Source organism: Fringilla coelebs, assembly GCF_963513975.1.
Source record: "Fringilla coelebs genome assembly, chromosome: 9".
NCBI lineage: Eukaryota > Metazoa > Chordata > Aves > Passeriformes > Fringillidae > Fringilla > Fringilla coelebs.
Genome location: NC_140067.1, coordinates 16,015,333 through 16,033,131, shown reverse-complemented (window position 1 = coordinate 16,033,131; position 17,799 = coordinate 16,015,333). Strand labels below are relative to the sequence as shown.

Below are 17,799 nucleotides of genomic sequence, written 5' to 3'. Positions count from 1 at the left end.
AGAGCAAAGCAGTGACCTCCCTTCTCAGCTCCCTGTGTAGCTTTGGATCCAGGTGCCAGGGCAGGGCTGACCAGCCAGGTGCTCATTGCTATTTCCCTGGCTGAGCCAGATCAGCAAAGGCAGGGGAACAACATAAAGATGGCACTTTCTTTTCAGCCACAAGCATGTTTCTTTACCTGTAACTCGTGTAAATATTTATCCCCAAATGGCATCTGAAGATCCACATTGTATACAGTGTATTTTCTCTTGGTATGCCTGAACAGTGAAAATCAATAAAACAAAGTTTCACTTGCAGGAGTGTGAAGCCACAGTGTTTCCTCAATAAACACCCCCTACACAGTGCTTTACTACTTAAGAGAACTGCACCAAAGTAAAAACCTTGTAGGTACAAATCCTGATCCTAGAACTTGTAAAAAGATACTTACAGAAGCTGAAGAACGGAGTTGTACAACCCTTGCAGCACTAAGCACTTGCCTGAACATAACCAGCCCATTGAGAAGGCCTGGCACAGAAATGCTCCCCACAATTCTGTGGTTTCAGTAAAACAGCAAATTAGTTAATGAAGGATGGCAGCATATCCAGAACGGCCCTGAATTTTAGAGAGTAGGTTTTTTCTGATAAAGTTAGAATAAATGTACAGTAACATCCTCTCAGGAAAAAAATGTTCCCCACATACTAATAGGATGATGCAGTAGAATGGTTCCTTCAGATGAGAAGTTTGCTCTAGATTTTATTAGGGAGGAATAATTTTTCCTGTTCCAAATCAGCAGCAAAAAAAGAAGAAACCAACACAAAACCCACAGGGAAGAGAAAATAAAAACTGCAGATATTGTTGTCAAACTTTTAGCAGGTTGAAATCAGAGCTACCATGCACAATGGCTCAAGTCTGCAGTTTTCAAAAGAGGCGTCTGGAAAAAAAACAAGTTTCAATTAATTTTGAATGTGAAGGCAAAGGAATTCAGAACAAACATTTTGGTAAAAGAAAAAAGTCCTTTAAGAAGGGTTAGAGCAGGAGCAGTTCACCTCTACCCCAGTTAGCAATGCAGCTCTGAGAAGCACCCCAGGTTTTTTAGGATTGTTTCACTGATGCTCATTCAGCCATATGCTTTGTATGACAGAGCTTCAGAAGGTGAGTGAAGAGGCAGAACGGCCCTGGGAACAGTCAGCACATGGAACTGCAGGACTTCTTTGCTTTCTGTGATGTGTTAGGACCAGTTCCAAACTCCTCATAATCTTTGCATTAATCTTACAAGCTGTGTCTCACTTCAACCCTGCAACATTAGAAACAGGAAATTTCCATCCCCCTGGTCTTTGACAGCCACTTTGCCACTGCCTTTGTGCAAAATCTCATAGAAGGAAACAAGAGCTGCATCTCCAAATATGCCTGCTCCAGGAGACAGTAAGAGTCTCTGTCTGCTCGGTCTGAAAAAACCTTTGCATTTTTAAGTCAGCTCAAAAGAGTTCTGAAATGGTTGGCTCATTCTGCCCTAAGATCAGCCCACCCCTCAGCACCCCCCAGCATGTAGGTGAGGTGGAGGGGCCCCATCTGGGCCCTTTTATGGACAGGGCTCTGCAGAGACAAAATCAGCAAAAGCCAGGAACCAGCCATCCATCCCTTCCTTTCCATGTGTCAGAGGGACATGCCTGTCTTTAGCACAGATCAGCGACAATGGGGGTATCTGGCAGTCCCTTCTCCCCCCTCTGTGAGCAGGAGTAGAACTCAAATACCCTCTGCCAGCAGTGACTGAAGTCCCATCCTTGTCTCCTACACAGGAGCCCACGCCGGAGCCAGCCCTGGAAGGCCATCCAAGCTCAGAACACTCATGATGGAGCATCCTGCAAGCAGCGGGGAGGAGAGGGGTCCTGCCAGGGAGGAGCCCCCAAAGAGGGAGCATGTACCATTGCTTGGGTCTGTTTGTGTGACACAATCAAAGCAGTATCTACCAAAGGCTGTGGCTTACACCAAGGAGTAAAGCTTCTTCCCTCTGAGCAGACGGTGCCTGTGTGCCCAGATGACACCGCTGGCTGGTCTGGAAAAAGTATGTGCTCTGAAGGATGGACAAAAAACAAGACAGAGAATATCAGGGAGTTTAGCTTTCCTGTCACAGAAAGTTATCCCAACCAGTCTGCAATAGAAGTGTCATGATGGAGGAATTGAAGCCGTGCCCGAGGCTGCTGGCCATCCTGTGTGCCCTGCAGCATGAGCACCTTGTAGTTGTGGCGCCTCCTGATGGGAAGATGCTCTCCACCAGGGCATTTTGTGGGAGAGCCTCCCTTCCTGACAGGAGGTGCCGCAGCTCACAGGGAAATCAGGGCAAAAGCCAGGGCCTACCACAGCAGAAGTAGTTCCCATGTATTTGTTAATCTTCCCTTGAGTTCTCTCCCGTGAATTTCCTTTGCATTCTCTTGAGACCAAGAAAACTTGTATCATCCCCAATATCCTGTAGCAAAGCATTTCACATTAAGCCTCCTAAACAGCACCACAGCAAAATACTTTTGTACTAAAATGAGTGTTTAGAGTTGTTTTTCTTCCCCAAGATATGTAATTCACAGTTACTGACAGGAAGAGACACCCCTGCAGGCAGTGGGGCTGCTGATGGCCAATGATCTTGGGGCTCAGGGCATTTTTAACCCAAGTCCTTGTAAACAGCCCAGCCCCAATACACATCACAGCATGAGAAATCCATCCCAGGCACCCCACCTGCTCCACTCTCATGTACTGAGGAGCAGCAGCTCACACTGAGGCCCATTAGCTGTTAAGCACTGGAAATGCTGTGGCCAGCAGGATAACAAGCGGAGAACCAGCATCTACACACTTTTTCCCACATCACACAGGACTGACATAGTTTTATAATATCCAATGCCTAGTCCAGTGTGCATCTGTCCATCCTTTAAGCTTCTTTGAATTCAAGTCTTGCACAGAGCTAATCACACCATCACCACCATTTTGCTAATAATAGCAGCAGCCCTTCAGGCTGTCGGAAGCACCGACTGCTGCCTAACAAAACCACAGCAATGCTGCATCTCTGAGGTCTCCTTCATTACCAGCCCCTTCTCACTCTGGTGAGGAGAGAGCAGCAGAATGTAAAGCTAAAATGCTCATTTTTGGACCCTCAGAGCCCCAGAAAGGCTGTTCAGTCTTTCACAACCCATGCTGTCTGCTGCTAGCTCTTCTGGGGCACTCAGCAGTTAGAAGCCCTGCTAAAGAATGTTAAAAGCATTTAATTAAACAAATCTATTCAGAGTTAAAGATGTTGCTAAGATTGATCAATGCAAGAAGAAACACAAACAAAGCTCCACAGGCACAAGGACCTGTACATAGGACAATAACCCTGCCTGCCTTCCTCTGAAATTACCTTTCACTGTGGGTGTAATTCTTCTGTGGGGCAACTCCTTTGGAGACAGCCTGATTGGGAGCATACCTGCTGTTCTGGGATAGATGTGGCCAAGATTCACTTGACTTCCTGGCAGGGAGGAGAAAGGCATGTTTCAAACTATGCTGTAGCTGCTGTCTACATGATTATTTTACAGTCTTTTAATTACTTCAGTAAAATGTTTTAATTAAGACCTCTTCTGCAGAGTTCTAGTTCAAAACTGCAGCCTGTCAGCTTTGCTGGTCCTACACTGAAAGAAGAGGTCTCTGAGAGGGGACATGCTAAAGCTCCTTCGTGCAATGCCTGTGTTGACTCCTGGAGCTGACCTCTGTCTTGCAGACATGACACCGAATCACTGGGGTTTCAGATCAGCAGCACCTGGGGAAAACACCCCTGCTCTGGGTGAAGGCTGTGAAAGGTGAAATCTAATCTGTGGTGAGAGGAACATGCACTCAGCCACAGATAGCTCTGAAGGTTTGAGGAACATTCCCAAGTACAATTATTCATCCACACGAGTGCTGACTCGCAGGGACAGCGCCACTGCACACACACTCAACTTTAAAGCCAATTTACTTAACGAGATTTTAGTACAAAGACAGCTAGAAACCTATCTCATTCTCCTGGGTCAGATCATGCTGGCATTTTCTTAGGTCTCAAATACACAAACTGATACTGACAGTGAGCAATTTACAGCCCAGCTGGCCTTTGCTTTTTGTTAAGCACATTTCACAGTTTCAATGGCTTGAAACCTGAGGCCCTGAAAGGCACCTGGTTTCCAGCTCTGCTGTGCATTACAGCCCTACAGACCTGGATACACACTCAAGAGTCCCCACTTGCCAGCAATTTACATCCACAGGACATTCTTGCAGCTACAGTGTGGGAAGAGCTCCACAATAAAACTCTCATTATAGGTAATAAACTGGAGGGCTTGGAGACCAACCACTGCCTTGGACCTCAGAGAAGCCAAACAGCAAACGAGGGCAGCAGACTCTGTGCAACATCCTGCCACTGCCCTGACCAGCCCTCAGACCAAAGGCACCTTGCAAAATGGCCCCAGAATTCCCTTTCTGTGGAGGGCTCCAGGAAGTCCTGGCCAGATGGAGGGCTGGGCAAACCAGACATTGCATGACACTGTCACTCCTGGGGAGACTCCTTCTGGCTGTGTGTCCATCCTCAGGGTCAGGGCTCTTCACTGGGAGGCCTCAGCCCATGTCCCACATCCCAACACTACTTTTACCAAACTTATTAAACTGAGAGGATTGAGAGGAGAGAAACAGGAGTTACAGATTACTGAAGGAAGAGGTTTAACCCAGGGCAGAGAAAAACAAGAAGGGTGGAGGAGAAGCACTCACTGCAGAACAGGCTGTGACAATCATCAGGTGTTCTCTGCATCCTCCCTGAACAGGGTTAGAAGCACACAGCCCTTGAGACACAAAACTGCAGGAGCCATGGGGATGCCTGTGGAAATGACAATTTAAGGATGTTATGGCAACCCCTTCCTTGGAGGGCTGCAGAATGTGGTTCCCCCAGCTGTGTGAGCTGGAAGTGGACAGGACCCTGCCTGCCCCAACCCATCTGGGAGCGGGAGGCTGGGAGCTGGGGGAGCTTCAAGCCCGGCTGTGCCGGCAGCTCTGGCCCAGCCGGTATCGCCTGGCAGCCAGGGCAGGGGCCGTCCCTGCACGGGGGAAGCTGCAGCTCCCAGATTAGGCTCTGGCCCTGACAGTGCCGGGCTTTCCCCGCAGGCCAGGGCTGCAGCTCCGGGTAGGGCCCTGCTGGGAGAAGTGCCAGCACGAGCTTATCACGGACACTGGCACTGAGCAGGAGGGGAAGGAGAGCATGTAAGCAGCCAGCTGCACAGGCACCCTGAGGCCCTGCTCTGAGAGGCAGAGGGGACAGACATCCGGAAACAAAATGGAAAAAAATGGCAAAGTCATACGGTGCCCTGAGAATTTGAACTTGGCTCTAGGCAGGAGCACTTGTAACTTGCATTCCAGATTTTACACTTATCTATCTTAAACTTCTGAAATTTCAAGCCAGAGGTGGGAGCTCTACCTCCTCTCAGGACCATTTATTCCCATTCATTCTGCATTTCCTCCTATTATCACAATCCCCATCTTTCACAAACATTGCATGTTTCATTCAACAGTATTCCCTCTATTTTGTGGTTAAGGGCACATTTCTTTCTTGTATGGCATCTCCCATAGATGCCTCAGGAGGAGTGAGGTAAATCTGGCTTCCCCAGAAGAGTGAACCCTCCATGGGGTGCTGGCAGCAGCCACAACACCCAGACCGTCTCCCACCTCACCTCTGCCAGAGCACCTCCAGCAACACCCTCTGGGGTAAGCCTGGCTTCCCCAGGCCAGCAACGTCGGCTCCAGAGTTGCTGCAGTGTGGTGTTAGAAAAATTGGTTTTAAAATCCATTTTAACAAACCACGTGAAAATACTCAGAACTGGTTAGCAGAACAGCAACATGTCCATGCATTTATTCCTAATGGTCTACACAACCCAGTCCTAACTTGAAATTTTATTGTTTATGGGCACAGCATGTTCATTTTATGGGAACAGACCTGCTCTGTGCTGGAAGACTTCCTGCAAGCAACTGTGGTGTTAATTTAGAGGATGGCTTTCTTCCCAAATAGTCGTCATTAAGCCAATAACCCTGTGTTACCTCCAGCATCAAGGGGCAATGTGCTGTTGAAGGCAAGACAGAACAAAGGTCCAGTGATAGTAATTGCAAAAGGGCTTAGGGGCTGTTCTCTTCAGGGAAGGCAGAGAGAAGCAGCCTGGCTAAACTCCAGGCTGTGTGGTTTTAAAGATCCTCACTTGAGTTGTATTGTGTTGATGTGCAGCATTACAGAGCTGCCACTTCTGCACCCATGCCTGGCTGAGTTACAGGAACTATTTTCAGCATCTCAGCCAGAAACAACATCTCTCATGATTTTTATCATGGAATGAGTGCGTGTTTGTAATCAGCTTGGAAAATCTCTTTCTGAGCTTAATTCTAAAGCTTCATCTTTGCTACAGGAACAACTGTACTCAGTGACACAGTGTACCCTTCCTTGAGCAGCATGGGGAATGATTTGCTGTCCTGGGAAATTGGTAACAGCATAAACCCACAGGGTTTTGCAAGCTCAGTGTTTGATGCCTTTGGTTTAAGTGCTGAACACGCTGTATGAGCACAAGCAGCCAGCCTAAACTGGTAACTCTTCTGTAGTGCTGAAATGCCAACCATTTGGGTAACGCTGTAAGCTAATCATTAGTTTGTGCAGTAATTTCATCAATTCACAGAGGGAGGCAAGGGATTAATGCCAGGGTCAAAATCACTACAGAATTAGTCTCAAATCTTTCAAATTTGGTAATCTTAAGGATCAACTTGCATGTTCCTACAGCAAACTTGCTCAAGAAACTTTATTTAAATGCCTTCATAAAATGTCTTTCTGAAGAAACAAAGCACCCAGGCTTTGCAAGGGCAAGGCTATCAGTCTCTAGGCTAATACAGGGCAGACCAGTCTGTTCTCCAGTGACAGCAGGACCAACCACTGCACTGTAGTTGGCCCTGCTGTCACTGGAGAACAGAACTGTTTGCACTGTATCTGTAACTGATGCAAGCTGTCCCTCAGGGCTTTTCTCAAAGGAATCCTAAAGTTTAGTCTGCCCAAACTGCTTGGGATGCAACATATCCACACAGCATATCCACATAGTCTGTTTGGCTGTACTTCTGCAAGCTAATAGGTCAATATATTTCTAACCATTTGGTTTGGCTTAAACAGAGCATTAGCAGTTCTCTTGCTGTGTTTCTAACTCAGAAACGATTAAGTAAACAGCTTGCCTAGAGAGGGTGGAATTTCCATCGCTGTCTAACCCATTCTAATATTGACAAACATCTGGCAGTAATGAGTTAGGGAACCTTATTTCTGCATGAGGCAGGGTGGCAGGCTTAAAGACATCCTGAAGTATCTTCTAGTCCTGCCCAGACTGATGATGATTTGCTGTCTAAATCAAATTGTGCTGGGATCACACATTAGAAACACGTTGACACGGCTCTGCCATGCAGCTAATGATGAGACTGCCTCTGCCTCTTGAATCTTTCTACATGACATAATTTCTGCAAGACTGTGTTTATCACAATCATTCAAGCAATTTACCTCCCTTAACAAATCCCCAGCTTATAGACAGGAAATGCTTAGCCTCCTTCCTTGCTCTGGACTGAAAAGCAGTGCCATGGTCCATGGTGGTTTGAGGCCATCTGTTGCATAGAAAACAATCGCATCACACTGGTGACAGCTGCCCAGATGAGCTCCCCTCAGCCCAGTGCCACTGTGCCCTGTGGCTCTGCTCCCCTCAGCCCACTGTGCCCTGTGGCTCTGCTCCCCTCAGCCCACTGTGCCCTGTGGCTCTGCTCCCCTCAGCCCACTGTGCCCTGTGGCTCTGCTCTCAATACTAAGATCCCTCAGCAAATCTGAGACTTCTGTTCTCATGTTTAGCACCCTCACAGGGTCGCAACCCAAAGACTCAACAGAAGCCCCATTTGTCATGTTCACAACAAGCTGCAGCAGTTACATGTGGGACTGTCAGGTTTCCTGCTCAACTCCCTGTCTTGAGAACTGAGAAGTCTGAAAGCCAGATCCTGTAAGAAATGAGAATGACAGTCAACACCACAGCCATAGAAGCACCTGCGTTGGTCAACTTGACTTTTAAGTAAAGGAATCACAATCTAATCCACTGCTTTCATGTAACCATACACCACTGATGGCTCTGCACATCCATGGAAACACATATAGAGCTATTTCTGTAAGATTTTTATTAAAAATGCAGTCCACAAAGCAGACCCCCCTACTCAGACACGATTGTACAGTGCCTGGGCATCCTGCTTTGCTACCAGAGAGGGCAGCTCAGGACTGTAAAGCCTTTCACAGGTGTCAGCATCTTCCCTTACACCAAGAGGCTTCATGCCTGCCCAGAAACGCCATCGTTCAGTTTCCATCACTGGAAGCAGTTTCCAAAAGGTCAATTTATTGGAAAACTAAAGGATCTTCACCAAAACGAGTTACAGTGGCAGAAGCAAACAGAATGGGCAATTTCCTACTTCCTCTCATTTGAACAAACACAGGTTTTTCTTCCAGGGCCATACATGTGTTCTGCAGAATTCGATAGCCACATAAAAACATTTAGGTAGGTAATTTAGATTGTGTACATGAAAAAAAAAATCTGAAGTACTGCATTCTAGATAGAAACATACCTACAGGATTTACTGGGAGCAGCAACTCATACCTCTTCATACTTCTTAGAGTACAGGCAGCACAGAACAAGTTCAGCATGAGGTACTTGAAATCAGAGCTTTTACTATGCAAACACACTTTTCACCCATTAAAAAAATAGATTAGAGGAAGATATAAACATCTTATTTATTAAATCAAATAGAAATGCAAAATATATTTCACATGCCTTACATGGAAAAGAGATGAACTTCCAAGACTTTAAAGCAAAACTGTGTCAGTTGACACGCAGGAAACAGGAACATTATAAACAGTCACAAAGAGGAGGAAGGACTGGGGGGAGGTGACGTGGGGGTGCTGGGAAGGTCCTCCCCACTCTGAGAAAGATCTCTTAAAAACAAGAATGGAGTTTATGTTAAGCAAGCATTAGAAGTATGTTAATTTTAACATACACTTATTTTGGAGGAAATTGTCTAAAGACGTACAGTTGGCTACTAACTAGTCAAAACAGTGGTCTAAGTTATGTATACCATACTCATTAAGTGGACATGGGTTTAATTTTTGAGTATACCACAGTCATATGAATTAGACATGGGTTTATTTTTTGAACATCAGTAGGGCCAGCAGGAGAATCAGAAACACCAAAAACACCTTTTAAAAACTAGATCAATACACAGCCACGTTCTGTGCAACTCTGCTATTAAAAAAGGGGGAAAAAGATTAAAAATAGAATTATTTTTCTAAATATTTTAATCATTTTGTCATCCTCCAACTCTTCCTCCCTCCTACACACAATTTCTTGGAAACTGAAATGACACTCAACAGCAAATACAAAGCATACACCAATAGTATAGTCCACAGTTTTTCTAAAGTCAATAGTCCAGCAATTTTAAAGTGATCTATGTGCAAAAAATAAACAAATGAAAGAGTTTCTTAAAAAAAGAAAAGTCTGCTGCAGCCTTAACTTCTACTTAAAAAAAAAAAGAATCTGAGGATTTGCACTAAGTTTCCCAGTGGAGAACAGATCAGTAACTCCAAGTACTCTGCCTAACCTGTGACTTGGTGTTGCAAAACTGTCAACATCCCAAGTTTACTACCTGCTGGCAAGTGGAAAACAGACTGTATCCCCATGAGAAATAGGAAAACCACTATTCATAAACTGGTCTTCTGAGATACATAAACATGTGGTGCAGGTATGTATTCAGAGACTGCTACCTACAGCTGAGAACAGTCCTCCCAGCATGACTAACAGTAAATTATTAACAATAAAATATGCAAAACTTCTAAGAGCAGTATTTGAAATGTTCCTGCCTGCTCAATGCCTCTAGGCCTAAACTATCTGCTCGTTAATAGTGGTGTAAGTCAGGGCAGCTCTGGTGAAGTTACAGTCGAAATCACTGTGCATGAGGATTTCTGTGTGAGAAGAACAGTCCCTTGAACAACAGACTAGTTCAGTCCTGACCACACTACAATAGGGAATTGTGTTTAAACCATGAGTAATCATGCAATCATCTCCCAGCATAGTACTTCTTTTCTGCACACATGGAATGTAAATGACTGAGATTTACAACTGATGATTTTGCAGATTTAATGGATTATATTTCTCTAATGGTTCTGGCAATGCAAACTCAGTTAAAAAAACACCACCAAAAAGGCAAAAAAAAAAAACCACCACCAGAAAAAAACCAACAACAAAACAAAACCAACAAAAACCAAACCCAAGCTCACTGCTGTCTGTTTTTTTCTTTATTGGATGACTTATCTGGCACACAGTTAGGATTTCTAACAGTGAGTAAGTCTCCAAAGACATCAGATTAGTTGGGCTGGGTATGGTTAAGTCCAGGTGCGGAAGACACCACAATAGATGATAAAGCTTAATCACAGTTGAGTGAAAAAGCAGATCTTATGTCTGCTATTAGTCTAGTAAATGGAGATGATGCCCCACATCCTAAGCAAGGGCAGTGAAACAGAACAATCACCAACTCATAAAAAGCCTTGAGTTCTCTAGATAACTCAGATGAGGAAAACATGAACAGTAAAGTCACTTGGTGTTTAATGGCTTTCAAAGTCACCTTCCAAAAGAGCTCAAACATCAAAACTATCTCCAACTTAAAAGCAATAGTCTCCCTTTTGCCACCCACTGCTGCAAGGGACAGAGGAGCATTGTGGAGGCTGAGGGGCAGACCAGCTGCAGGAAGGTGACCGGCCTTTGCCAGGGTGAAGGACTAGCACACAGGACCAGAGAAGGAATCTCACCCAAACACATGAGGCCTTGAGGAGAATGAAGGCAGACGCACTTGGCCTGATGCAAAACACTGAAGCACTGCAGTGTGTCCAGAGAAGGGCAGTGGAGCTGGTGAAGGATCTGGAACACAAGTCCTGTTAGGACTGCCTGAGGGAGCTGGGGGTGTTGAGCCTGGAGAAAATGAGGCTCAGGAGGGACTCTTATCGCTCCCTACAACTACCTGAAAGGATGGTGTAGTGAGGTGGAGGTCAGTCTTTTCTCCCAGTAACAAGCAATAGCACAAAAAGACACAAGTTGTGCTAAGATAGAACATTAGGAAAAATTTTTTCACTGAAAGAGTGGTCAAACATTGGAATAGGCTGCCCAGGGAAGTGGTGGAATCACCATCCCCAGAAGCATTCAACAAAAGCACAGACATGGTGATTAGGGACATGAAGGACCTGGCAGTGTTAGGTTAATGGTTGGACCCGATGATCTTACAGGTCTTTGCCAACCTAAATGATTCTATGAAACCACATACCTTAATGCAGGAAAATGGTGGTTCTGGTGCAGTTCAAATCACAGCCAAACTGGTTTTATTTGCCAAGGACAGGTAAACACTAACAACACAATTCAACCTGTGTTTCAAGTGCTGTTAGGCCCATACCACATACAACATTTAGCCTTGGTTTGTCTCCCCTTAATGCACTAAAGTAAAACCAGACCTTAAGGAATAACTTGCATAGTAAGAAAAGGTCATCAATTTAATCATTTACTTTAAGCAGGCAAGCAAATTTGTAAACATTCAAAAGCGGCAGCATCCAAGTTACAAACAATTTAAGGAAAAAAGAATTGAGATTATTAAGGTTCTTTATCCTCTCAAAAATTTTGGAAATGAACTTTTAAAACACTGCAAACATTGAACACTCAGTTGCACTTCTAATCCTGCTAGTAATTCTGCCTTCCAAGGAATTCTGCTTTCTAAAACACATGATCTCACAGTTGCCATACTTTTTATCATTTGCCATTTGGAAGTCAGCTACCAGAGCAATTCACCTCAGTCTAAATCCCATTAGCAAAGGGAATGCCCGTGTCTTGGTTCAACACCTCTTTAACTTCTGAGGGTAAAGTGTCAAAGAGGTGATCTTCCACTACGAGCCCACTTTTCCTGAGAAGCTGACACTGCCCCAGTGTAGCTGGCAGACGGTCCAAGCAGTTTCCCTTCAGTTCCAGGTAAGTCAGCTGCAACAGTTGACTTACTTTATCTGGGATTGAGGTAATACAGTTTTGTCCCAGACTCAAAGTCCTCAATTTAACACATTTAAACAACTGTTTTGGCAAAACGTCGACTTTGTTTCCTGTGATGTGAAAATGCTGAAGATTTTGAAGCAAACCTATTTCCACTGGGATCACCGCAATTGAGTTGTAGCTTACATCCAAACACCGAAGTTTCTGTAAACTGAACACTGCGGCAGGTAAGGTTTCAAGTTTGTTATTGGAGAGATAAAGAGACTCTAAATTCTTTATGTGAGTAATGGATGAAGGAATGCTGACTATTTTATTGTGCCACAGCTTTAAACAAGTCAATCTTTTTAAATGCTGGAAACTGATAATTTCTTCAATTGTGCGTATGCTATTTGACTTTAAATCCAGTTCCTGTAAGTTAGAGAGACTGAAGATGGCATGGGGAATTCTCTCCAGTTCACAGTTCTGCAGTTCCAACTCTGCAACATTTGTCATTTTCTTAAGGCTATTGAGTACCACAAGCTTAGTGCCATCATTATGAATGACTAGTTTTGTCAGATGTGGTGCTACATCTGTGATATTGGGGGGAATTTTGGTCAAATTGCTCTTCACGTGGAGAATTTTAAGGTGTCTCAACTCTCTAAGAGATTCAAGCCCTATCATTTTATTATTTTCAGAGTTCAAGTTGCCTATCAAATACAATTCACGGAGGGTTTTGAGCAAATACACCCACGCAGGAATTTCTGCAACATCTGTGAATTTCACATGAAGGCATCTCAAGTGGTCCCGGAGGAAGCTGAAGGCAGTCTGCTCGACCTTCGCAGGGCAGTGGTACAGATGAAGCTCCTGAAGATTTGTCATCTGGGAAATTTTGGCTGTAATTTTCGCTTCAGGAATCAGCTCCAGTTTCAACACATCCAGATCTGTCAGATCAAACACTGCATCAGGGACTCCCGACAGCATGAAGAGGTGCAGCTCCTGCTTGTCCTGGGCGTTGCGGGAGACGTGTTGCCGAAGCTTTTCGTAAGTCCATTCGTGGTTCAAACTAATCCCACGCAGTTTGTTCTCGCTTACCTCTGACAAAAAGACACCAAATCGCTTCGAATACAGCTGGTCATACTGATCCACCATGTGCAAGAGAAATGCAAAATCATTTTTGACATCTGGGATATCGCTGAAGCTGCTCTCTTCTCTGACCTTCTCAAAAGAGTATTCTTTTAAAGGTATCCGGAACAGCCAGAAAAGCGTGTAGAGGCAGATAAAACCATAGACACAGATGAGGGAGATGTAGCTGATAAGCAGCTTCTTCAACATATAAGCCATGTTGTGTGTACATTCAAACTGTGTGTAGCCAATCAGGTGTTCCACTTTCGGGTTGCAGATGTGTTCAAAACTGATGGTGTTGACAAAGTTTGCAGTATAGCAGAGAATAAAGATGAACTTGACAGTCTTGATGACAGTCTGGCCAACATAGAGCTTGTAAATCAGATCGCTGTCTTCCACGTGAGCCCGGAACTTACGGACTTTCTCAAACAGCGCCTTGGCTTGTTCTCCATCTTTCTTATCTAAAATCGTGACACTGGGAATCTCGATCATCGGCTTGTCGGCTGAAAATTTGAAGCCAGATTTGGTTATCATGGGAGTGCTAGCACTTGGGCTTCCTTCATCACTGCTAGTGGAAACATACTTGGGCAGGGACTGGGCACCAGTTAACCTCTGTTTGTTCTCCTCAGAGTCCTCACATGCTGTTTCAGACAACGCTTTTGTAGTCCAAGGAGACTCAAAGCACTTCCCCAATATAGACACAAAATGCTCAATTTTTGAGCAAGTCTTGGGATACTTGAACCAAAAATTACTACTGACTATTAAAATAATAGTATGGATGAGAACAAGATAGGGAAAATACTTTGAGTACCAAGGAAGAGCCAAATGATAGCACATCTGGTTAATAAATACATACTGCTGAAAATCCAAATTTGTTTTACGGCCTGAGGAATCTTTCTGCTCCTTCTTCAGCTCCTGGTCTGATTCAGTGGGTTGATACTGAGAAGAGGTAGCTCTGCTCAGAATGTCAGGTGTTACAGTAGGGGCAAAGGAAACAGTTCTCATTGACGCTTCTTCTTGACCAGTGGTTGTTTCAACAGTGGTGAAGTCAGCCTTCCCTGCTGTATCAGGCTGCACTCTTGAATTTACAGTAGACTGCAAAACTGGCAAGCAGACCACCTGGTCTTTTGTCAGCTGCATGGTTCCAGCAAAAATGGCGACCATTAACATAACAACAGCGAGATAATCCATAAATACATCCCACCATGGTTTCAAGATACGGTAAGTTGGCTGGATGTCACTGAGCGATGCAACTTCTGCAAGGGTAAACATTCCTACAAGAGAACAAAGACAAAATCATTGTTGTTGACTGGGGACATTAATTTTACCATTTAAAAACTATCCCAGCTTGACATACACAACCTCAGAAAGTTTCACTTTTTTTTAATGTTTGGTTGCCTGTCACATATTGTCCATCATTTCACTTAACGGTTTTTCCAAAAACAAAACAATGAAGTATTTTAGTAAAACAGAAGGCTTCTCACTTGAGGCCACAACACATTTATGTATCTTTGCCACTTCAAAGCACTGAAGCCTGCTCTGTGCAAGTGAAATATCTGAAAGGTATAATACTGTAGCTGATATATATTAATAAAAGGAAGAGCAACAATAGACTACAGAGCACAATATCCAATTCTGTAAAAATGATTGCTTGAGTCTGAGCACAAAAAATCCACTACTAACAGTATTTTGTAGTACCTTGCATTTAAACAGAATAGCATTTCTCTAAATACTATGCACTCTGCTCACGACTTGGAGAGCACATTTTAGGTCTTGTTACGTCATCAGTAAGGTCTCTCTTTTCATCTAGCACAACACAGTATCTTCCACTGTGTTGTCCTGAGCATCTGCATGGCCTTATCAGATTGATTGGCTCCTTTCCCTTTTAAGTATCACTGCAACACAAGTGAAAGCCTTGCAGCCACTCTTTGAACATTTGGCACAATCCTTTTTAATATACTTGGATGTTTTAAAGTAAAAAACAGTTGGATGGGGACTGATCTAGTGACTGGCATCCCTGCTCATGGCAGGAGTGTTGGAACTAGACGCTATTTTTAGGAACCTTTCAACCCAAACCATTTATTCTATGATTGGACCAAATATTGGTACTGCATACATTTTTCTCCCCAACTGATTTCACCCAGCTAACCAAGAACAAACCCCCCAACTCCTTCTTAATGTAATAGGGAAAACATTTTTTCAGATATTATCACATCCTAGTGATCACAAGAAGCCAGCTAGTACAGGTAGGAAAGGATCTGACTGCAAGGCTTTCCCTTTGTCTTAAACATATGCGTGCAAGAGAAAGCAGCAAACTGACCACGGGAGAATCCAAACCTCTCTGCAGCTTTAAGCAACTTGCTTTGCTTTTTGTTTTGACAAAATATGGAGGAATCAACTTATCAGCTTTTAAAAAAAAAAGCTTCCTGCACAAGCAGGATGTGGTAAAATCATCATTTTGACTGCTGAATGTGTGACTTCAATTTGTCATTTCTAAAGAAAAATATCTAGCTAGTGTGCACACATGCAGCTGGGAAAGAGACAGTATGTACACTATCCCACAGTAAAGACAAGTCTGTCTCCCTTTGCTTGGGACAAGAACAGCTTAGCAGAGCTCAAGGAGATCAAAGCAGGCAGTAACAAGATGCATTAGATTTATTATTTTTAACTTGTAGCAGAACAATTCATAGAGACCTGCACATCATAAAGGACAGTGTCAGAGGCAGCATATATACACCTTGATAATTTAATTATTTCTGGATAACAGAAATTTCTACACACAGAACTCAAATACCAGCAATTGCCTATATGGTAAAAGCCATGCACTAGCACCCCTCTTTCTCCACACCAGTACAAGCAGCTCCCACACCTCGGTCTGTGGGAAAGGCCAGCACTTGTCTTTACTACCAAAGAGCTCACGATCAAAGTGTCTCCTCCAACACAGGGAGATACCCAGCCCCTGCCCTCCCACACTCCTTTCAGAAGCTTTTACCAGTCTTGCATACCAAGCCAAGGATCTGGTGGAGACAGCCAGAGAGGAAAGGACTTTATCTCACTGCAGCACTCATCTCTGTGCTCTTGGCACAGTTGCCAAAACTTAAAAGTTAGGACTGAGTTTCTCAGGGAACCAGTAGAAGGAGCTTCCAGTTCTCACTTTCTTGGGCAAATGAATGTCAAATACTCCTCCCTCTTTAGAAGTTTTTGAGATCTTACAGTCCTCCCAGCTCCACAAGGACCTCCTTCGTGACAGGTTCCTGAGCCTGCCCCCACACACCAGCCCACAGGGCTGCAGCTGCTGTACCAAGTGCTGAAGGACACCAACCAGTAACACACCCCAGCTATCAAAGCCTCGCAGTGCCTTACTTGGAAGTTAGCTACAAACTCCCATCTTTAATGTCTCCCAGTGCTTTACCTACACTGAGTCACAGCATGACTGCTTGACCTGGAGTTGCTACCTTTGACATTTAAACAGTAACCGTGTGCACTTGAACAGCATTAGCCATTTTTGCTAATAATATATATTTGCTAATGATATAAAAGGACCCTCCTAACTCCTAGGGCCCAGCTGCCTGTCACCTGCCCAGAACAGGAGAACCACAAAGCAACAGCAGAGGCGACTTTTTCCCCCGAATACATTTTTTTTCTTTCTAGGAAGCTCTCTGGAAGGCATTGTGTCCATCTCCATGCTTTCACTGTGCTCTCACCCACTCTGGCTGCCACAAGAACTTCTCGCCCAGCGGGCGCGTTCAGCAGGAGAGCACCAAGGCAAGGCAGACAGGGACGAGTCCCGCGGGCCAGCCGTGCCCCCGCAGCCGCGCACGGTGCAGGAGAGCAGGCTGGGCAGGAGGAAGCAGCTCGCTGCTGGAGCAAACATGGGTAGCTGCTACTGCCTGCTCCTCCGGGGCTAGCCTTTCTCTCAACTTTGCACTAGCTAATTACGTGGGAAGTTACTTCACTGCGGTTTGGGGCACAGCTTCCAGAATTCCTTCAACAGAAAGAAGGTGATTTTTTTGCTTCTGCCATGAGAACACGTGGATAAAGCATGAAAACCCAGGCGCTGCAGACATGACTGCTCTGAACAACTGAAATAATGGAAGAGATGACAGAGCACAAAGTGGTTCCAGCTGAAGACTTAGAAAGAACAGCAATAAAAGCAAAAGTTAACAATCACCTCTACCAGACCTCTGTCTTGCACACACAATATCAGTCCCAAAAAGGTTAGGAGACACAACACAGCCTGAGTAATCCTCTTTGTGAGGCTGTAGGCAGCATGGTGTAACAGGAGCTTTACACCAAGAAGTACCACATTCAATGTTCTGAACACATCTTTTCTTTCAAGCTACTGATACTCAGAGAAGAGCTTCTGTTTTGGCAGAGATGAGCAGTCATAAAACAAAAAACTCCTCTGTGGCATTACTAACACTGTCTCATAAAAGACAGACCTTTTTCTAGCTAGCAAAAATCACTTCCAAGAGCTGAAAACAGATTTGTCTCCTTATATGTCCAAAATGTTTAATGTTCTGAGTCTTAAAAACCAAAATGAAAAACTATAAACCTACACACAGTATAAGACACATTCTGACAGGTGGCAAATAAATTTGATATTTTCTCTCTTAAATCCATCATAACATGTAT

At 44.4% G+C, this 17,799-nt stretch overlaps 1 protein-coding gene across 1 annotated transcript in view; it reads right to left on the bottom strand.

Annotated features, from left to right (window-relative positions):
- Positions 1–11,828: 11,828 nt before the first annotated feature.
- Positions 11,829–17,799, bottom strand: part of LRRC8D (leucine rich repeat containing 8 VRAC subunit D) — a 37,535-nt gene continuing 31,564 nt past the window's right edge. The window contains exon 2 of the mRNA XM_084211270.1: positions 11,829–14,438. Coding sequence (XP_084067396.1) covers positions 11,878–14,436 — 2,559 coding nt within the window. The 5' untranslated portion in view covers positions 14,437–14,438 and the 3' untranslated portion in view covers positions 11,829–11,877. The remainder of the gene's footprint in view (positions 14,439–17,799) is intronic.